This window comes from Lissotriton helveticus, chromosome 11 (genome assembly GCF_964261635.1).
Source record: "Lissotriton helveticus chromosome 11, aLisHel1.1, whole genome shotgun sequence".
Lineage (NCBI taxonomy): Eukaryota > Metazoa > Chordata > Amphibia > Caudata > Salamandridae > Lissotriton > Lissotriton helveticus.
Window position 1 is genome coordinate 452027637 of NC_136072.1, and position 22585 is coordinate 452050221.

The window sequence follows — 22585 nt, forward strand, 5'->3', positions numbered from 1 at the left end:
GGAGTTCCCCCCGTAGGTCCCGCTCCTAGCGGTAGGTCCCCACCTGGTAAGACTGGTATGAGGGGGGTAGGAATCAAATCTTCCAATGCAGTAGCAGGTATCTCCTCAAACGGAAGAGGGGCGGGACCGACTGGTCTCTCGCCCCCAGCTACCCTGCCATGAGACTTCTTACGTGATGCACTCCCCTTACGCTTCTGCTGAGCCCTGGGCTTCTTCACTAAGGGGGGAAAAGCAGCCCTTGGTGGCACCCCCTCCCTACGCGGTCGCTCGCTAATGACCTCCTGCTCAGGCTCCTCCCGGGAGACATCGCTATCGCTTGCGCTCTCCTGATCCTCACCTAGCTTCGCCAGCATTAGCTTCAATAGTTGTGCAATTTCGGGGTCCTTCCCCTTTCGTTTATGGCTGACCTTCTTGGGAGGCATCGCTCTCTGCTTATCACAATGCGGGATTGCGCGGGAAACTGTGCTTCCGAGATGCCTTAGATAACTAATTTCCCCACACAGCCGCTTTCAAAACAACGCAAATTGCGCGGGAAACTGACTCCTTGAAGTGGGCGCTCCAATTAAGTCCCCCACTGCTGCCCTGCGCACCTGACCCAGCTCCCGTGCAAATACCAACCCCCGCTCCCCAGCCGAGCCGCCCACGTTGCCACAAGGTACCCGGACCCCAGGAGCCCCACCGGCAGCCACCAACCACCGGAAGTAAGCCCACCAAAAAACCCGCGAACCCCCTCCCGCAATCAGCGGCTGCAAGCAGGCCCCCCAGAACTCCCGGCCCCTTACCTGGCAATAATGGGCGTCTCTCCGTCGCAGCGCGCCGATCTCCCGCCGACTTTCTCCACAGCCGCCGAGCCTCGCCGCCGGGCTCCGGAACACCAGCGCCGCCTCCAAGCCGCTCCTCGCACTCCCTCGACAATCCAACGGGGGGTGCGAGCGCCGAAGGGACGAAGGGACAATTTAAATTTAAATTACAAGTAAAAAGGTAGGGGGTGGAAAAAGGAGTCGCCCGGCGAGGTCGTCAGCTGGGGTGGCAGAGGGCAAAGAGAGACAGAAGCCAGGGTTCCTGACCCTAAATAGGGCAAAGGTCTCCGCCCCCTGCCCCCCCAGCCGGACATACGTGTGCCTGACCCGGAAGTACTTGGGCGACCGAGTGCCGATTGGGCGACCGGTCGCCCCAGATCACGTGACCGGGGGCGTGGCCCGGGGTGCCCGGGTCCTAAGGGCGCGCTTCATGATATTCGCGCTTGGCATACCCAGTACAAGCCCATTATGCCATCCCGTCCCAGTCCCCCAAACCGCAGCAGGTCATGCCTCAAACGTGTCCGCAGACCTTTCGGCCTCCAATGTGGAGGCGGAATGTTCCCCCTCTGTGTGCATGAACTGATCCAATAATCCCACTCACACCTCCGTGTTCTCATGCGCCCTTTCATCACGTCAACACCTCCTTAAACGAATCTCCTCAGCCACTGCCCGCTCACCAACATCCGCCACCTATCGGTCGGAAAATGTACAGCCCTTTGCTATGCTTTGCAGGGCGTCTGTTCTGTGGTAGAAGCCATTTGCACACCCACAGTGTGCTATGAAAACCTTCAATGAAAGTCCAGGCATCCTATCATTCATCGTTTAACATTCGAAAAGTTTTTTTTGCAGAAGGTAGTATTTCATAGCTAGCTAGATAGATAGATAGATAAATAAATGTATATATCTATATTGGGTTAGCTGACTATGAATAAATCACTCTGAGCCACGTGAGGTGTTTTTTCACCATTCTGAAGGGAGTGCGTGCCGAGAAAATCAATATAGCTATATCTATATCTAAATGTAAATTGATACTTGTATAGCGCACTACTCACCCGTGTATATATATATATATATATATATATATATATATATATATATATATATATATATATATATATCACAAAAGTAACCTCACGGCACTCCTCTTGGTAAGTTCAAAGTTGTTTTATTTCACAAACGTGAAAGGCGAAAGACACGTTTGTGAAATAAAACAACTTTGAATTTACCAGGAGGAGTGCCGTGAGATTACTTTTGTGAGAAATAATTGCGAGACCCTGTCCTGGTCTCGACGCGGGCACTGACTGAAACAGTGCTCCCTCTGTGCAGGACAATTTGAGCAGTGATATATATATCTGTTTTGGAGGAGGGAGTAGAGGAAAAATCTGCGTTCTCTATTCTGACGGAGCCCGTCCCCTCGAGGCCGGAGCATTGTCTTCTCTTACTACATTAAAGCACCTGTTGCACTGAATATTGATACATTTTGAGTATTCCTAAATCCAGTATGCGCTTTCTGACATTTTACACGTAACGCTTGAGCATTTTTTTCGTCGGGTGATTCCTATCATTTCTCCAATTTTCCGCTTGCCTTTTTGCATTTAAATTTTCTGCAGAAGCTTCTGCGTCTTTTTACTGATTGTCTGTCCCTTAGACTAAAAAGTAAACAAAATTGTGCTCGTTTATTCCTTGAAGATCGTACGTAGCAGCACATTTTCTCGACGTAATCCACAAAACTCTTCCTCTATTTTTTTGTACGTTTCCTGTGCCTTTAAGCCCTTAAAAGCGGCAAACGTTTGGCCTCGAGCATCGGCCATTTAGCCCTCGACACATGCGGAGCCTCCTCGCATTCCCAGCACATTACTGCCCAGCACGCCGCGGTCGGGGCGACCCCCGGAGAGAGCCGCCGGTGAGGCAGGTTCCTCACAGCTGGCCCCGGCCCCTGCTGCTCCCTAATGAGGGATCCGGAGGGTATGATGTCCCCGAGGCCTGCGCAGGCTGCTGTGGGGCATGCTTAGGAGGAGGGGGAGTCACCAGCCCCTTTACTTTAGGATGTCGATCTAAGGGTCCTGTCACTTTAATTCCGCTGACTTGGCCGCTTTTTTGATGACAGTAAATTCATATGTAAATACCGACAAGTCACTGGCACTCCAGCACTTCACTCCAGGGTCCCCTAATGATTATTGGCTTACAGAGAGGGGGGGTGGTGACCTGCTCGAGTTAGGCCTTTATTAGCTTAGGTAACGTGTGAGGATTAACCAGTGTTTTTGGTCACAAAGGCACTAAAATCTGTTATATAGCTAAAGGCAACAGCAGCACCGCGAGATTTCCATTGGAATGCTTTTCATGTTTTAGGAAAATAGATTGTATTCAAGTTTTTTTGTATTCGGGGAATTGCATAAAACATTGCCCCCTACATCCAGGGTGTATTTCTGGGACAGTGGGGCATCACAATGCTGTCCACGTGGGTTACTTTTGCCTACACTCATTGGTAGTCTTGCCTGGCCTGCAGAAAGGTGCTGCAATGCCATCCTGATGGCAGATTGCATCCTATTCTTCTGCTAATGAACATGGTTATACATCTCATGAAAGAGAGCAGGTGTGCTATGCGGGTAGGCCCACATCTGTAGAAATAAGGATGCCACCCCCGTGGCACAGCTGTGCACCTAACGAAGAACTTTATTTGTGCGCCAAGATACAGCAGAAAAACAGGGCAGAAATCTGTGTAAATGTAGGCAGCATTTATCGGATGGGCCCTCCCCAAGTGGGAAGGGCCTCAGATTAAAGACCCAACAATGAAAGGGGCCTGCGACTGTAATTTTTTTGTACATCTCAGGTCATATTTATTACAGTAACAAATTATTAGTTACATTTTTGACATGACAGATCAACATATGCATAATACATTTACAGTGCAAAGTGGACAATAACATTTTTGAAGTGGAATCATCCATTTTGAGATATTAAGTTGACTCATGGTTCGCCCTCCAACAAACGGGTCTTTCCCTCTCTGTATAGTCCTGGTGGAAACCAAGGGACCTGTCAAAATTAAGGTAGTCCGCTCCCGGACTGAGAAGCCAGCTCTAGCTCTTATGCGGACATGATAACCATGCCAGAGGCACCCCAGTCGGGATTCCCTTGATGCGTTTCACAGAGATGGGCAATCATGACATAACCTGGTTCCCTGGCACAAACTCCTCTCCTCCACCCCCAGGGGTCGTAAGAATGAGTACCCAACAGAAAGGCTAGGAACATCTGAGCTAGGATCACGCAATCCCCCTTAAGCCGGTAGATTTCCAAAGCCCACATTTGGGATTAAGAAAAACATTTTGTATGGCATTTGATGTGGGGAAAGAAGTATGCCTGCCAATTATGGGCCTATGCTGCGAAGCTTACAAAAACCCACAATACTGCACAATGCAAATATCTCTCTCTTTCTCTCTCTCTGTCTCTCTCTCTCTCCTCCTCTCCACCCCCCCCCCCTCTCTCTCTCTCTCTCTCTCTCTCTCTCTCTCGCTCTCTCTCTCTCTCCTCTCCCTGCTGCTGGGCCTGCTCCTATATGCAACACCTCCTATACCAGGGTGCTCTTTGTGGCAGATTTTCTGGAACGTATGTTGTAACCGACCCAGTTTAGGCAGGTGCTGCTTGTAACCACTGCTTAAAATTACCTTGGTTCATGTGAAACTAACCAAATCTGACATTATATAAAATCAATCTTGAAAAGAGAGAGACTTTCTATGCCTCCTAGAAAGTCACAGGCCCCCTCCCCTTGATTTTAGAGGACAGGGTCACACGATGGACAATATTTTCTCCTTTGCAGTCAGTCAACAAATAAAAAACAGGATTCCCTGATCCAGTAGGAAAAGTCCTGAAAATGTCAACTTGTACTTTGAATAGTGCTATGAAGTGGTTTTCATGTCACAAGGTGGTGCTGTACAATACAACTAAATAAATACATGCTTGCAGTGGGTCCACTGTGTTTACTGGAGCCACATTTCATTCTCAAAGTCACGAAGTACTCTTCTGCTTACTAGACAAATACCTGGTACCACGGGGCCTCACAGCTCACTTAAATACCATTTTTAGGTCTCACCTTAGACAGCACATGTGGTGTTGCTTGCAAGACATTTTGTTAGTTTACAGTGGGCTTCGAGTCCGCCCATTGCTTACAAGTTGGTTGGCTTAATCATCAGTCATGTGCTTGATTCTCTTTGGTCATCGCATTCCAGCTTCACTTCTTTTCTTCTGTTTGACCCTCCATTGGAGCCATGGTTAAAGTACTTCTGTCCTTCCAATTCTTGCCTTGTGTGAGTGAACTTTTTCTTTTTGTTGTAACACTACCTTGCATATGTCTAAGGCATATGCTTCTTTTTACATACAACCCATGACAAATTCTTCTTCTTGCTCTCTTTAGATGTACTTTTCAAATAGTCATTTCCATTTGTTCCCTGAACGTCCTCACCCTCCCTGTTCCATGTTGTTGCTAGCCCCTACTTCTTTCCTCCATGTTGTTGCTTTCCAACTCCTACCCGCCCTCTGTAATGTTGCTTGCCCTGTCTTCCGGGTAGTTGATTGTCTTACCGCCCCTTGTTGTTACTTGCCCCCTCCTGCTCTCTGTGTTGTTCTATGCACCTTTCCGTCCGCTACCTCTCCCTCCATGTTGGCGCTTGCCCGTTCCCAACTCCGTGTTGCCCCCCCCCATAACAAAGAAAAAAGGTCATATGACACAGGCGGCACTTTAAACAAACATTGGCATAGCCAATAGGTCTCGCCTTTGGGACCTTATATGTGTTTTGCCAGAGCTATTGGCTTTGCCAATGGGTTTAAGCTATGTTGCAGAGTTATGAAAGACAACAAACAGAGCTTTTTAAAACTGATAAATGTATCTAAACTTTATTGTCACATCAGAAAATGAACCTGGGCCACTGATGCAAGGTACACAAAGCCTATAACATACATCATACTGCACCTGGGACACTGTGGAAGGCACATCACTACCCAAAACCTGTAACAACATACTGCACCTGGGACACTTGTGCTAGGCACATCACTACACAAAGCCTGTAACATCATACTGCACCAGGGACACTTGTGCAAGGCACATCACTACACAAAGCCTGTAACATCATACTGCACCAGGGACACTTGTGCAAGGCACATCACTACACAAAGCCTGTAACATCATACTGCACAGTACCCAGACAGTTTCCTGCACTAACCGCCCCCTCACAAAACGTGCTGATCACACACATCCACCATACAAGCAAAGGCAAACCTGGATATTAATATGCCAACATTAATGTGACGTCAAACTAACAAATACACAATAATTTGTGATGTCACTGTCTAACATTGTGCCTCGAACTCCACAGTGCACAGCGCATTGCCGGGGACCTCACAGAGCAGTTACTTAGAAAACGACCTTACCCCACTCCGCTGTGACCTTAAAGTACATCTTCTATATGACGAACAGAATAAGTTAAAAAAAATATTTCTCAACTACAGTTAAACAAGTTCCCGCTTCCCGCCGGGCCGCCGCGCGGCCCCAACCGGAAGTCCCGCCCCCATCGCGGCGCGAGAGAGAAGCCACTGTCCGAGGAGCCCCGAGGGCTCCTGATCGAGTCCCGGTCCCGAGATGGGGGACCGGGTGAAGAGCGGCCGGGCGCATGAAGAAGGCGGGGCTCTCATGTGGTGAGAGTGCCCCGCAAAGCGCAACCGCCGCCCGAGAGGCACGCCGAGCACCGCCAGAACAGGTGAGTGTGTTACGGAGGAGGAGGGGTGAGTGGGGGTGGGGTGTGCGCGTGTGTCTGTTGTAGTGTGTCTGTGCGTGCGTGTGTCTGTCTGCGCGTGTGTCTGTTAAAGGGGGGGTGCGTGTGTGTGTGTGTGTGTGTGTATGCATGCAGTGTGTGTATATGCGCATGCGTGCGGGAGCCTTTCTGTGCATGGGAATAGCAGGGACGGCGACGCGACGTGCGCGCTCACGAGCTACAATCTCCAGGAGGACAAGCTCGTCAGTCTGCTGTCTACATTCCCCGGAAAGCCCGGAAAGTGGCGACATAAGTTGTCTCCCTAGACAGCAAAAGCTTCGCTTTTGCTTTCGTCTAGGCGAGACCTAAAAACGTACAGCCATCTGCAATTAAAAAAAAGCTACACACAGCTGACCCTGTCATATTGCTTTTTCCCTACACTATTCTTTTGCTCACCCTCCCTGTGATGTCTGCATCAATTTAAAAAAAAAAAAATGATGCGTCTGGCACAACCCATCTCAAAGCACTTTTTTTTACTTGAAGAGAACATTGTCGTAGCCAGTAGGTCGCTCTTAGACATGACCTATTGGCTTTGCCAATTCTTGTTCCATAAATTGTTGTCTGTTGAGATCCGCAGAGCCTCTGTATAGACGGCTGTACAATTTTAAGATGCTCTGATAGGTGCAAGCCATGCTACAATTAAATTCCTAATTTTACGAATTAAGTGGTTTAATCCAGACCCACTGCCTTTCTATAGCACTGATCGACACACATAATTGATTCTTTCTGAAAGATAGAGGAAATCCATCAAGTGGAACAGTTGCTCACCTGTATATCATGGATTTCTTCTTTTCTGTGCTAATTTTTAGCTGCTCTAAGCATTTTTCGGTATGCACCTGGCAAAAACCTATGGCAATTGGGAGCTCCTGTTTAGCATTGAGTCTAGTAGTAAGCACCACAGACTTCTGAACCTGGACTGTATTTGAACAGTTCTAGGTTAACATCCTGTTTCTCTCTCCTAGAAGACCAAACCTCTACGAGCAGCAGTGTGGGCTTAGACTAGTAACCATTCTCTGTGTACTGTGGTGTATTTTCATGTTTCTTTTGTGCTCATGTTTGTGTGGTTTGTACCATAGTGCCCTTGTTGTTTGACCAGTCTGATAGTATGCTAGCCACACGTTTTATAATCCAGAAATGAAGGGTTTATGATCTTAAATGATTGTGTGGTGTGAGCATCTTTTGTGTGTGTTGCAGAGAGCTGCACGTGAAAAGGCTCACAATAATTACTTGGAGCAGCAATGCTGTTGTGTCAGGAAAACGCAGTGTTGCCGTGTGCCTTTTGAGCCGGGTAGGCTGTGAATTTTAACATGAAAGCAAGGAAGACATGCACATTTTAATTATAAATGTATCCTTATCTGTATTCAGTTCTGTCTGCACGTATTAGCGTTTTTAACTTCGAAGTTTGTCTTGAGGAAGAACTAGTACATTCGAGTTGCCGCATATAGCTACGCAATAGTAACTGAATCAAAAATACTTAGATAAATAGTTTAATGCAAACATAGACGAGAACTCCTATTTTATATTCAGAATAGCAAAAATATTTATTTATTATACAGTGAGCAAAAAAGCTGAAATATCATTGGGAGACTATCCATACAGTTGTTGACAGTCGTCTTTAGGGGTGCATCTGACTGAAATTCATTTCATGCAATGGGACAGTGTGACATAAATACAATCAGCTAAATAATTTCTTAACAGAGCATGATATTCTCTAAGGCTAGTAATGTTAACTCATTGATTATAGTCAATAGGTGATAACAATACAACATATCATATTATGGAAGGCTTGAAGAAGGGACCCCTTTTTTACCACATATTGGCGTTTTTTCAAGCGTTTTCCTTGAAATTTACTAGTACAATTGTAGCTTTTTAATGTTTTTCTATTTCATAAAGAAACATTTCTAGTTAAATAGTAGTCTCATAAATTGAGCAGTCTGTCCAGTCTTCTCTCCTCCCTGATGATATTTTGAGACTGCGCGCTTTCAATTTTTTCCTCCTTTCCATGGCAGTGCAGTAGAGCACAGTAGACTTCATGCTGTGGACTGGAAGCCTGGTCCATTTTTGAGAGCCCGGCCTGGGAAGTCCTCACCATGTCTTTCTCCTCAGACCAGTCCCCCTGGAAGATCTCTCAAGGCAGCCATGTTTACTTTCAGTGCCATATGTGCAAACCCTGGTCACTTAAGCACCTTCTGTTGCACAAACACCTCACAGCTCATTGACCTGACCTCAGGGTTGTAACCTTCCCTCCCCTCGGGGGATACCTGTGAGGAATTACAGCAGCCGGAAAATGCGGGTGAAATTGCGATGTTCCCCTGGCCTTCACACCACTTTTTAATGGTAACTTGAGCTTTGCTACTTTTTGGGAACATTAGAGAGAGCATTACTTTCAGTGGTGCTTCTAGAACAAAAGGATGCATTGAGCACACTGTGGGCCTCCTTGAGCGATGGCATTGATTATAATCATAAAGTGTTTTTCAAACCAATATTTGTTCTATTGCTAGCATGCACTCCTAGCATTCACTGTGATTTGTAGCGCAGTTGAATGAAAGAGATATACAATTCATTATTAGTTACCGATATATGGCTGCCTTTAAAAGCAGTTATATGTTTTTCACCTTTTTTTTCTTAGGCAGTAATTTTACAACTTTGACTCTTGTACTTTGTAATACTTCCGTTGGTAATAGTAGCTAGAGAAGTGGATAAAGAGCGGTAATATTTTCGATACAGATACCACATTAATTTTTTTACCGGCATGTTCCTCGGATATATATGTGTATGTATGTATGTATGTGTATATATATATATCAACAAACAAAATCCCTCCTTCGCAGAAAGGACACTCGGAGCGCACTTTCTCAGCCTTTATTAATCCAAAATCACAAAAATCATAAACTTTGGTCAAGTTGCACAAAGTAACTACTCAACTCGACAACTTTGATCTCATCAAATTGTAATATTTAAAATTACCGGACGCAGTAAACCCCACTAGAGGGGTATAACATTAACGTTAATGGTTTATAGCAATTGGATTAACTGAGATCATAAACTGGACTTGTCCAAAATGTCTATTCACAGATTTCTTAGATAAAACTACAAGGGCCAGAATACCCTTTTGTAGTTTACTCATGGTGCACTAGAAAGTCATGTGATTTATTTTCAAATAAGTTTGCCGGGAAAACTATTGGCGATCTAACCATGACCAAGGTCTCATGGAGACCGAAATGCGTTGGTTTAAGGCTGTGGATTAACCCGTCTTTATGATTGTTGTGATTTCGGTATTAATAAAGGCTGAGAAAACCTTCCGGTGAGTGCGCTCCGAGTGTCCTTTCTGCGAAGGAGGGATTTTGTTTGTTGATAAATATCAGCTGGGCTCAGCCGAAGGAGAATCGCACCGCAGTAAAGAGCACTGCACCATTGCAGCGAAAATCGAGCCTCTTCTGTTGATAATATCAGTTTCGCCTCAGCCCAAGTAGGAGGACCGAAACGCGTTGGGCATGGCAGAAAGAATCTTGCGCTAAATAAACCGCCATCAAAATCTCAACCCTGAGCTTGTGCGACCTTTATTGCTGAGGAGAAACTGATTTATGCTTACTGGCGTGGCTCTGCCGGAGGACAATGCACCGCGCCTGAAAAAAGAGCGCCGGCGTCCAGATCTTGGGGCGAACAAGGATAATCTATATATATATATATAGGGTACTCATTACCCGAAACGCGTCATGCTGAGCGAGAAGGAGGGATAATTAACCTACCTGCGAAAATCCACACTGCCTGGTGGTCCGTTGTTTCTGTGTTGCCGTTCGGGAGAGACAGAAAGTATCTGTGTATATATATATATATATATATATATATATATATGTATATGTATATATGTATATGTATATATGTGTATATGTATATATATATATATATAACCAAACACCTCCTCCATCGGCGAAAGTGAAGAGGCCACACCAGAGGAACCAGTGGAAACAACACTTATTCCATTTGCAACAGGTAAGGATAATCCACATCACCCGCCATTGGGCGAATGCATTTCGGCTTCTCATAGCCTTCATCAGCGCCACGGGTGAATGTTAGTCGGGTGGCGGCAATGCTCACTGATGTAATGTCATGCTCCACCTGATTAGTTGAGCGCTGCTCCACCCATACAGGTTACATCCTATCGCAGATGTCCTTGGCTAGTCGCTATGTGCAGCGCAACTACCAGTCCCAGGATGCAATGTCTTGGAATCTTGCCTGGCTGATGCTGCGAAGGGTGGAATAGCGCTGTGTTGGTAAGGGATCCTGGCAACCTGCTGCCCCAGGAATAAGCCATCTCCTCCAGTCCCCTGAACCGTTTCAACCTTCATCATTCTGGTGTCTTCTGGGCGGGGGCGGGGATGAAAATCATACCAAGCCCAATGCTTATATATATATATATATATATATCCACATGAATCCTCCCGCTTGAAAAAGACACACGGAGTGCACTGACGAAAAGGTTTTCCCTGCTTTTTTAATTCTTATAATCCTTGTAATTCATTCTATGGGTCAATCCACAGTTTCAAACCAACGCGTTTCGATCTCCATGAGACCTTGGTCACGGTTGAATTTTCGCATATTACCCGACATACTTATTTTTTTGAAAAAGGTCACATGACTTCCTGTCAAAACAAACCATTTTTTTAAAATTTAACCAAAACAGGGCACTTGGCATTCTGGTACCTGTGGTTCCAGTTCAAAACATTTAGTGCTTTTGACTTAAAAGTTTTAAATAGAATCCCAGCAGTTGGTATAATGAGCTCTCTTTACTCACACATTATTATATGTATGGCTATGTATGTCTCTCCCCTCTGGTGGTGATTAATTCGGCCATTATAATGTTAATGTTGACAATCGTATAACGCTACAATCAGCAAAAACAGAGCCTTTCTGAAGTTATATATATATATATATATTCCAAATGAAAAGACCCAAAATTTGGAAAGCCTCGCGCAGCGTGGAGGCTTTCCAAATGTTGGGTCTTTTAATTTGATATATATATATATATATATATATTTATTTTTTATCCGCCCAAGGGAATAACGGCTCATTTTCCTTGCTGGTTTAGGAGTGTCTAGTACAACTCTAGTACCCTTGCTGTGTCCCTGGGACCTTGCAGTCCTTACACAAAGGCAGTACCTGATAATGAGGGTGAGAGAAAAGACTGCTTGCCCTGTTAAGCATTTTATTTTGGCATTAAATGCTGGTTGCTGCAAAAAATAAAACGTGGATTCCTTTTCAAGCTATTGCGGTGCAGTTATGATATAGGAGTGTGAAAGCAAGAAGCCAAACTACATTTTATAAATTGCTTGTTGCATTGGGTGACCAGGTATGCCTTAAGTTTGTACATGAAAAAAATAATTCAAGACTGCCTGTCGAAGGGTTAGGCTAAAAGAGAATTAATTATGTGGCTAATAGACAGTTCCACGTTCATAAGAAGGCAACTGTGTGGTCTTGGAATAATATAGTACACCGTGGTTATATATACTTTGTTAATCCCTACAACACACTCAATTCTACTCAAATATTATTCCTGTTGGTTTCTTTGTTGCCATTACACTCGGAGAACCCTCTGTACATTTCTGCTGTTGTACAGTAACGTTTCATCTCTGAATGACTGCTGTTCCCAATTAAGATAAAAACTAATAAAGCTGACGCTTATCTGTAGTTGAACAATGTAGAATGTTATTTCTCCTTGTAAATTCTTGCATATGGATCTCTGTCCCTTCCGCACTCCATATCACATTGCCATGCCGTCCAAGCACCATATGGAACCAGGACTGAGTAGAATAGGTCACTTAAACATTGCATAGGATGGGCACAAGTTGCCAGCGCGCCATGTTTTCCCACCTTTGTCCTGCTTGAGTTGGAGGCACCGCAGTTGAACAAGTAGAAGTGGTGGGTAAAGTATGATTCCTTACTCCAAATGTGTTGATGGGAAAATGAGTAAGGGGTTGTTGGTTCATGGCCGTAAAATAAAAATATAAACCGCAACATTGGTAAAAGTGTAGCTAGTCAATCTGTCCCCTCGCTTTGTCCATTTACACCGTGGTAAATTACATCTTGTTTGTACCCTTGAGCAATAATAAGGTGTGCTAGGGTTTCTGAACTCCCCTACCACACCTTTATTTTTTTTTATATCATCTTCACAGTTAGGATCTCAGTTTTATCTGGGATTATCTTAAGTCAGGCATTCTGTCTGTTAGCACATTTAGTTTAACACATTTAAACACATGACAAATGGTATAAAAACATGTTAAATCAGATTATAGGTGACCCTTCAAGTTGTGTCACCAAGTATTCCTCTGAGTTGATAATGGAAGGGAGTTTGTAGGGAAGAGTATGGCAGTTCATGAATGATGTCTTCTTTGAGTTCCTCTCTTCTTTGAGGGATAATGACAATAGATTGCAACTTGAGGAACCAAAGCCCTTGGTAAATATGATGTCACATTATTTGTCCCATATATTTACCAGGCGCTAAAGTGTTAGGTACCCTGCAGCAAATTTTGAAGACTGTGTTATTTTGAGCTGTTGCAAGGTTTGGTGTAGGGTGAGTTTAATGGTCGAGGTGGGACAGCATTGCAATCCAGAAGGCACAGAGAGCTGAAGGCAGACTTCAATGTTATGATTGCACCAGCACACTTTCCTTCTCCTGGTACATCTCCACAGCAGTGTGTCTGGCTCGGATCAGCTAATATACTGATAAGCATTGCCAATATCCATGCATCTCTGATGTTCCTCACTAGCACAACACTGGCATGACATTCGAGACATTCCTTCAACAGTAGCGCAGTATTATGGCCTCAATACCAGGAAAGAATATGCGCTCGGGCTCCTTAGGGCAGTAAGACAAACAAGATGGCTGCCGTTTTTATGAATCTGGCTTTTCTATTGGCTGAGTGCGCTATCACACTAAAATGGCAGGCACAAACCACCTGCAAGCTTACCGCCGAACATTTTTAATTAACTCAGAGGCTGAGAGTCTAGTGTTGGGGAGGTCAGTGGACGAAGCAGATGTCCTGTAGCCATGGAATTGGGTAAATGTTATTCCAAATCCAGAACTACAACAGAGAGGAATGCTGCACTCCTTAATTGATATATACTTGCATAAGTTGGGATGGGCTACTAAAACAGCAGACGAGATTCCACTCCCCGTCCTACAAGGTCCTCTGTACCCCTGCTTTACACGTCTTAGTGTGTTCTACTCACGCAATCTGTACTCTGGTGTATGTGGTGCATATTAAATTTTATTTCTATCCCGCTCCATCCTATTACGAGACATTCTTGCCAAACAACACCTTTCTTCTCGTAGCCCAGTTCATTACTCTCTTATTACTGTGCACTTAAGTATACATTCATTATTCGAATGTAATAGAACTGATTAGCCTTACTAGGTGAAACGTATATGGTGACCAGCATATTGACCGTGCCCCCAAATGCATATGACATGAAAATTTGCTTTGTTTTAGCTTGTGATGCTTGTTGATAAAACCTAGATGGTGGATTGTCCCTTTTTGTGGCGCGGAAGGAAATAGATATGTATCCATGAGACCCTATCGCCTGCAAGAGCACCCCGTCATGAAGCGGTTGATGGGACAGAGAGCCATGTTTGTGAATAAGGCACCTGGCACCTTAAATGACTCCAGTAAGGGGGGGGGACACATGATACTCAATGCAGAGGCAGACATGCAAGGAAAATAAACCCAAACACTTGAATCCCGTTCCCTGAGGTGCAGAGACTTGCATCCTGCCAGATCTGACTGCATAGAAATCTTTACCTGTCACCTCTTTACTTGAACCCCACACAAGAGCGCCCTGGGCGAAAGGCTGGAGTTAATTTACTGTTTGTATAAACTTAGCAGACATGGTTTGTGTCTTGTTTAACTTGTTGGTACTGTTGGAAGCATCTGATATGATTCACTGGCAGTAGCCAGAATTTAGAGAGACACTCTTCTCACGCCAAGGGTGACAACAAAGTGTCTTGTCCCCCACCCCTTTCCATCCCTCTCTGGCCCTCCCCCCAGTTGCTTTGTCGGGGCTGAATGACATATCTGCAGGTGTGCCCAGATTAGCACCTGTGCACTTCCAAGGCCTGCTGATCTGTAAAACGTTTGTAAGGGCTTTTCTTTCGTTTGATGTGGGAAGCGAGCCAAGGAGCTCACCGGATTAGGTTTAAGGACTCTTAGATACCGTAAATATTTCTCATGAAGTGAAAAGTAAGCGCTTTTACAAATCTGAAAAGTGAAATCCCCGCGGTATGCATTCACCGGAACTCGGAAATTGCAAGATCTCTTGACACTTAAGTTTGAAATTAGCCGTCCAATTACAGGCACTCAATAAGACTTGCACTTCCATTGTGCTGGCCGTGGTAGTCATCCGCGCGCAGCAGCTAAACGCCTAAAAGGACATTTTCACGTTGCACGTGTGGGCTGAATTTTCCGTGCGCTGGTCCGAGAAGAGGAAACTAGGTGTAATGTATTCTTTTATATTACAGCACACCCTGCAATTAGCTATTTACATTTATGAACTCTGGAAGGAGTCGCCGCCGCTTCTGCACATTTGACCATGTGCTCAAATGGCGGCTCTCGATTGAACAGGGGTGGCGAGCCACATGGCGTGGATTCACATTTCTTTCCACATTTCCAGGGCTCATACAAGCTACATTTTCTGTTATCACAACGCTGTCGTTTATTTAAAACCAAGACCGTTTTTTAGGTTTACGGATCTAATTGCCACGCATTAAAAAGACCGTCAAAAAGGATTTCATTCACGCTTTTGTATCGCTAAAATAGCATGACGGAAAGAGACGTTAAAATATTAAACTTATTAACGGCTTTGTCAAAGCCACGTTGGTGCGGACAGAGCTGGGCGTTTGCTTTCATATAACTATTGTTGTTGCTCGAAGTACACGTTTTTCTCCTCTTTATGAACTCTTTGGTGTAAAGCGCTGTTGCCACTCTTCAAGGTAAAGCAGCGCTATATCAGAACCTCTCAAATAAATATAATAATTTATATCAAAACCTGAAATGTCAACGCCTCTTGTGCTTCCAGTAGGTGGCGGTACATATTAAATTGGTTGCCCACTTTTCTTTTTCTACTTGGATGTGATTGGTCTGCAAATGTTGTGTGTTCTATAACGACTATTAAAATAATATAAATGTCGCATGGTAACGCCTTTGAACGAGGGCAAAACTTTAAATAAAAAAATACATTGAGTTAGGACAGGAATTTAAAAAAAAGTTTAACATTTTGAAAGAGTGCGTCCGCAGTCAGTCTGACTTATTGAGATGAACGTACCAGAAAAGCAGAAGCCGCATGCTGTGCTGAAGATAGCCCCTCCCTGCAGCATTATGGCGGCTTCTCAGTTACCCTTCTGCGCACAGACTTCCAATGTTCCAGTAAATTACTGCTGTGAGTAAGCACACTTAAACTTACCCTTCTCTAGGCCTACAATATTACTGTACTCTCCCTTGGAAAAGGAATGAGAAAGACACTGTGAAGGGTGTTTGCACTGAGGAGCAGGGTGAGGATGACAAGCCCTTTGATGGCCACTGGGCCTGAAAATGTGTTAAAGATCAGGTGCGACGGTGGATGATTGGTCCAAGAATGTAGATTTTCCTAGTTATTATGACGGAAAGTCTTAATTTTATTAAAGACACGGAGGCGAGTATTATGCTTACTTATCTTGCATTTTAATAAACAGCAGCCAAGATAAGTGTAAAACTACAGTTCCCAGAGGGCCAGGCGACAACTGGGCCATGGGAACGAGAAAAAACGAGATAACAGTAACCAATCAGAGTACACCTAATAGATAAGAGTCCACACTGACTGCGCAGCTTCCTCTTTTCGCTGAGAGACAGTCAGATAACAATAGAGAATAAAGGAAAAATAGCCATAACCAGAAAGAACGCCAAAGTCCAGGAGCAGAAGTCCTTAATCAGAGGAATCCATCGCCAAAGTCCAGGAAAAGGATCCGAAGGGGATGGAAGAACCAGAGGAGACATCCAAGCAGGAGATGAACGGAGCCGCTGGAGAGAAGATCTTCTATGAAGCAGGTGGCAAGGCCGGATTCGCTGCAGGGAGGGAGAACACATGTTAGTAGTGTAGCGGCGGGATAATACTCGCCTCCGTGTCTTTAATAAAATTAAGACTTTCCGTCATAATAACTAGGAAAATCTACATTTTATGGCAAGACCGGAGGCTCCTATTATGCTTGTTCAAAGCAAATTAATAACATCAGAAGCAACAGAATGAATAGGCTTACAATAAAACATGCGGAAAATACTGTCATTGGACCAATCTGCTGATCTCAGTATGTCCTCTAAACGGGAGCCAGACCAAAAGGCTTTAGAAGCCATGGCTCCCCGAGCCGAATGTGCTCCGAAAACAGAGACATCAATACCGGCAAGGGACATAACCCAGCGAACCCACCTGGCCAGGGTAGGGGAGGAAACAGGAAGGTGAGGTTTACGAAAGGAAATGAGAAGTTGGGAACAAGAGGGCGTTCTGAGATCAGCGGTCTTTTGTTCATACATTTTTAAACACTGTCCCACACAAAGTTGGGGTTGATCGGGAAAATAGGGATAAAAAACAGAGTCTAAGTTAGTCTTTGTGCGTCTGCGAATCTGGAACAGCACACCTGTAGGGGAAAAAAGGCGAGAAGAAACATCCAAGGCTCGGACGTCAGAAACTCTTTTGATAGACACCAAGCAAAGCAACATTGTAAGTTTGGCTGACAACATTTTGAGAGACAAAGCAGAATTAGAGGGCCAATTCAAGAACAATTTAAGTACAACAGAAACATCCCACAAAAAAGTATACTTAGCCAACGGTGGTTTGGAGCATCGAACGCCCTTGAGGAGGCGACAAATCAGAGGATGAGCCCCAACGGGCTTGTCATCAATGTGGGTATGATGAAGGGAGATAGCAGAACGATAGAGGTTAATGGTTCGATAGGCCTTCCCAGCACTGGCCTGAGAAGCTAAGAAGTTGATAACAGAACTTAAAGAGGTTGAAAAGGGATCGAGAGACCTTTCCAGACACCAGCTTGCCCAAAGAGACCAGGCGGATTTGTAGGCTTTGGAAGTGCCCGGGGCCCAGGCCTGGTTGATAAAGTGAGCAGCCTCTTGTGAAATGAGGATGTTAGAAGGGGGAGGCCGGAAACTTTCCAGGCCGACAGAGTGAGAGAGTGGTCCAGGATCAAGCTGTGACGCTCGCCGAGAGGGTTGAGAAGAAGATCGTCGAAGGATGGCAGAAGTACAGGAAAATCCATCGCCAACTCCAGAAGAACAGGGAACCAAATTTGGGATTGCCAGAAAGGAACCACCAGTACCAGCGAGGATTCCTGGCGACGAATCTGCGCCAGCACTCTGTTGATCATGAGGAAAGGAGGAAAGGCATAATGGAGTTGACGAGACCAAACTTGGAGGAAGGCATCCGTGGCAAGAGCCAAGGGGTCTGGTCTCCAGCTGTAAAACTGGGGCAATTGAGAATTGAGGCGAGAAGCAAAGAGATCGATAGAAAAGGGACCCCATAAAGTTGAAAGAGAATGAAAGACGGAGGGACAAAGCCTCCAGTCGCTGGAGTCGCGCAGGAACCGCGAGTGCCAATCGGCCACTGAATTGAGGTTGCCCGGAAGGTACTCCGCTGTCAAGGAGAGATGATGGGCTAGACAATATTCCCACAGACTTCTGGCTAAGTCCGCCAGGGGTTTGGACTTTGTGCCGCCGAGATGATTTATGTAACGAACCGCAGAAACATTGTCCATGCGTAAGAGTATGGAACAGCGGATCCTGTCTTTGGAAAGACTTTTGATTGCAAAGGAGCCAGCAAGCATCTCTAAACAATTTATGTGCAGTCTGGACTCCTCTCTTGACCATGCTCCTCCAGTCGAGATTGGACCACATCGGGCGCCCCAGCCCGATAGACTGGCATCGGATTCCAACACAAGATCTGGGGATGTGGCGAAGATAGTGCGCCCGTTCCACGCATCTAAATGGTCTATCCACCATTGCAATTCTGTGCGGGACTCTTGGTCTAGAGCGATGACGTCTGAGTAAGCGAGGCCTTGGCGAAGGTGTCTGATCTTCAAGCGCTGAAGGGCCCGGTAGTGCAGAGGGCCCGGAAATATCGCCTGAATAGAAGAAGAAAGAAGACCGACAATCCGGGCCAGAGACCTGAGCGAGATGACAGAAAGATGTAACACCGAGGCGATTTCCGCTTTGATTTTGGAAATTTTGGAAAGGGGAAGGCGTAAAGACGCCGCCACCGAATCCACTAGGAAGCCCAGAAATTCCATGTTCTGAGAAGGGACCAGAGAGGATTTCTCGAGGTTTACCAGAAAACCTAAGTCCAAAAGAAGACTCTGAGTGGTCTGAAGATCTGAAAGAAGACCCTGCTTGTCCGAATTCAGAAGAAGGATATCGTCCAAGTAGATTATGAGCCGGATACCAAGAGAGCGAAGAAAAGCGACCACGGGCTTCAGTAGTTTCGTGAAGCACCATGGTGCCGAGGAGAGACCAAAAGGAAGAGATGTGAAACAGTAGGTCATACCGGACCATTGGAATTGGAGAAACTTCCAGTGAGACTGGTGAATTGGAACTGTGAGATAGGCGTCTTGGAGATCCAAACGAACCATCCAATCGCGGGGGCGAAGGGTGTCCCTCAGATGAAGGATCGTCTCCATTTTGAAATGACGATACACCACAAAGTGGTAGAACCATTTTAGGTTTATGACAGTGCGTAACTTCTTGTTCTTCTTTTGAACCAGAAAAATGGAGCTTAAAAAGCCTGTAGAGTCGTGAGGAAAAATTTGAATGGCTTGTTTTTGTAAGAGAGAGCTTATCTCGGTGGAAATGAGATTTGCCATGTGCAGAGAGAACACGGGAGGCGGAGGGAAAAAGATCTGGACAGGAGGAGAGTAAAATTCTATAAGATAGCCTTGAACCGTGGAAAGGACCCACGGGTCTGCACTTATGGATTGCCATTTTGGTAGAAACAGTTTCAATCGACCCCCTACAGGAGGGAAAGAAGACGGGCTTACCTGGTTGATTGGAGTTGGAGTTGCGATAACCTTGACGTCCTCGGCCGCGGAAACCACGGCCTCGTTGTGGGTAGAAGCGCGGCTTGTATTCTTGGGTGTTGTCGTAAGAATTCTTGGAGCCTTGATTGTAGGGACGGCCGGAAGAGCGACCCCTGCCTCGTCCGGCCCGGCCAAAAACCCGAGGAGCAAAAGTCTTTTTGATAGATTGCTGAGCCTTGTCAAGGGAAGCGAAGGTAGAGACAAACCGACTGATGTCGCGCACCAAATTCTCCCCAAAGAGAAGACCATTCGCCTTAGAGCCGGGGTCCATAGGAGCAAGGTTGGCCAGTTTGGGATCCAATTTGATCAAAAGGCCCTTACGTCTTTCGTGGGTAATGGCAGCATTGGCGTTGCCCAGAAGGCAAAAAGCACGTTGCACCCACATGGAAATGTCTTCGGCTGAAAGATCTGAACCATCAAGACGGGCAGACTCTGCCATGTCGAAGATGCGGGCTAAGGGACCCACAATGTCCAATAACTTGTCTTGACAAGTGGGCCATGCCTTGTCTACCCCACGACGAGGGTCCTTGCCAAATTTAGAGAAGAAGGTAAGGAGAGGTTGATCGATGGTAGGAACAAGGGTGATCTTATCTGGAAGGGCTGGTTTGGGACATTCAGACTTCAACCTGGAACGCACAGTCGCCTCAAGAGGGAGACGAAGGCGGGCGGAAATATATTCTCCAACATGGTGAGAGGGTAGCCATTCAGTCGAATTTGGATGACGAATGGAGGACGGGTCAAACATAGGGAGACCCTCCGAGTCAAAAACAGGTTCGAAGTTAAAAGAATCACATTTGGGAAGTTTAGGGGGGGGGGGGGTCAGTGACGTCAAAGATATCAAATAGGTCGTCAGCATCAGGCATATCATCATCTGTGTCCAAGATGGTGGAAATCATTAATTTCTTTATAGGGGACTCTGTGTGCTTAGATTTTTGCTTCTTTTTTCCTTCGGAACCGACAAACCCCTCCTTAGTAGGAGGCCTGTGAGGCACTGAGTCCTCGTCCATAAGCGAGGGAGACTCGCTAACCATAGCTGACTTTTTTGACTTATGCACAGAAGCAGAGTGATCCACCTTGCGTTTTCTGCTATCCCCCGCAGAATGGGCCAAAACCTTGGACAACATGCTGACCATGGAATTTTCCATATTTTTTGATAGTCTTTTCATAGACACTTCCATTGCCTGTTCAACTGAGGTGTTAATAAACCTGTGAAGGTCCTGCTTGAGAGACCCATTATCCACAGAAGAGGAGTTTTCCTCAGAAGAGCTCTCATGTTCCATTGCAGCCAGCAGGGTTAGGGAAGGGTTAATGCCTGAGAAAGTACAGGGGGCGTGAACAGGGGAAGGGCAGGGGCGGGCAGAAATGAGCGAGGAAACTGGGCTGGAGGCAGTCGAGCAGCCGGCTCTGTGAGAGCGAGTGAGAGCGGCCGAGGAAGCAACGAGGGAAGCGGGAAGAAATAAAAACGGGCTCCGGCGCCGGTGAGGCAGGCGAGCTCCAAGCGGTGAGAACGTTCGCGAACAAGCGCGAAGACCGCGGAGCGGGAGAGACCACTGAGGGGGCGGGGACGGGGGAGTAAACAAGCGTGAGGAAGCGGAACAACTGTAAATAAAAGGAAGCGCACAAAGCGCTAGCAGAGCAACGCAACAGCGCGTGAACACAGGAGCAGAAATATTAAGCTGTAAACACAAATATGCATAAATTAATATAAAATATAGCGAGCATAGATAAGAGAACACTTATCTGACTGCGAGCAGCAAGAAAAGAGGAAGCTGCGCAGTCAGTGTGGACTCTTATCTATTAGGTGTACTCTGATTGGTTACTGTTATCTCGTTTTTTCTCGTTCCCATGGCCCAGTTGTCGCCTGGCCCTCTGGGAACTGTAGTTTTACACTTATCTTGGCTGCTGTTTATTAAAATGCAAGATAAGTAAGCATAATAGGAGCCTCCGGTCTTGCCATAAAATTAACCCCAGTGTCACCGAAATGGCCCTACTGCCTGATCCCGAAAGATACCACTAAAGGTTACTAAGCAAATACCACAAAAGCTTTAATTAAATGAACTCTTGGCAACCCCATTAGCCTGTAAAGAATCCTCATGTAGATGTAGCTTGTGCAGTATGGCCCTTTGCACTGTCAGATTAAACGTTGCTGCTGTTAGAATGAGATACTTTGAGAAGACATTGATATTATGGACTGAATTTCCTTGGTATGTCACACCCAGTGTTTCCTTTTTCACAGCAACTATTATGTTCCAGAAAACACATATACTTTAATGTCACTGCCAAAATTGGGAGCCTTTGTGTTTAACAAATCCTTGACTGTTGAGTCGGTATCAGGCCGACAATGGTTGTTGCTTCTCATTTTGCTCAGATAATGTTGTTACCACTAATCTAACATGCTTTTCCAAAGACTTTGTTAACTATAATCCTTATATGGTTCTTCATAGCAAGCTTCTGTGCAAATTATAAATGGCTCACAGTGTATGGGTCAGAATGTTCCCGGACTTTATTCACATGGACCATATTATAAGAATCCTCATCCCATCTCGAACTAGCCTCCTGGTTTGAGAAGTTAGGACCCTATACAGTCTCAATTCAAGATCACTCCACAAAGAAATACATCTTCTGTGGATGCCAAGCTCTCCTCCAACATAGTTCTGTTTTGTCAGAAAACTAAGTAGTTTGTAGAACAGTTTCAGGCAGAACGAGGTCTCCACAGGAAAATTCACCACCCTTGGTTGTTGAGAACGTTTCGGCTGACCCAGCTCCTTGTCTTCAATTTATTCAGTGCGAAACATTCACTGTTGAGTTCTAAGGACACCAAGGTCGCATGTTTATATTTAGAACAGTGCATTCCCAATAGTGGCCATGCTGGAACGGGCAAC

At 45.6% G+C, this 22585-nt stretch overlaps 2 protein-coding genes across 2 annotated transcripts in view; one reads left to right on the plus strand and one right to left on the minus strand.

The window, feature by feature from the left end:
- Positions 1-22585, plus strand: part of FARSB (phenylalanyl-tRNA synthetase subunit beta) — a 308213-nt gene that overhangs the window by 273622 nt on the left and 12006 nt on the right. The window lies entirely within an intron of this gene.
- Positions 11132-20983, minus strand: LOC144791999 (uncharacterized). Its single transcript, XM_078666865.1, has 3 exons — positions 20834-20983; positions 19665-20574; positions 11132-11244 (listed from the first exon to the last, which is right to left on the minus strand). The coding sequence occupies exons 1-3, from the start codon at positions 20981-20983 to the stop codon at positions 11132-11134; spliced, it is 1173 nt and encodes a 390-aa protein (XP_078522991.1).

Coding starts and splice junctions, on each gene's coding strand:
- LOC144791999 (XM_078666865.1), bottom strand. CDS start 20,983: ATGGAACATGAGAGCTCTTCTGAGGAAAACTCCTCTTCTGTGGATAAT. Junction 20,575..20,833: donor AAAATATGGAAAATTCCATG/GTCAGCATGTTG, acceptor TCTTGGACACAG/ATGATGATATGCCTGATGCT. Junction 11,245..19,664: donor CTCCAACTCCAATCAACCAG/GTAAGCCCGTCT, acceptor TTGTTTTGACAG/GAAGTCATGTGACCTTTTTC.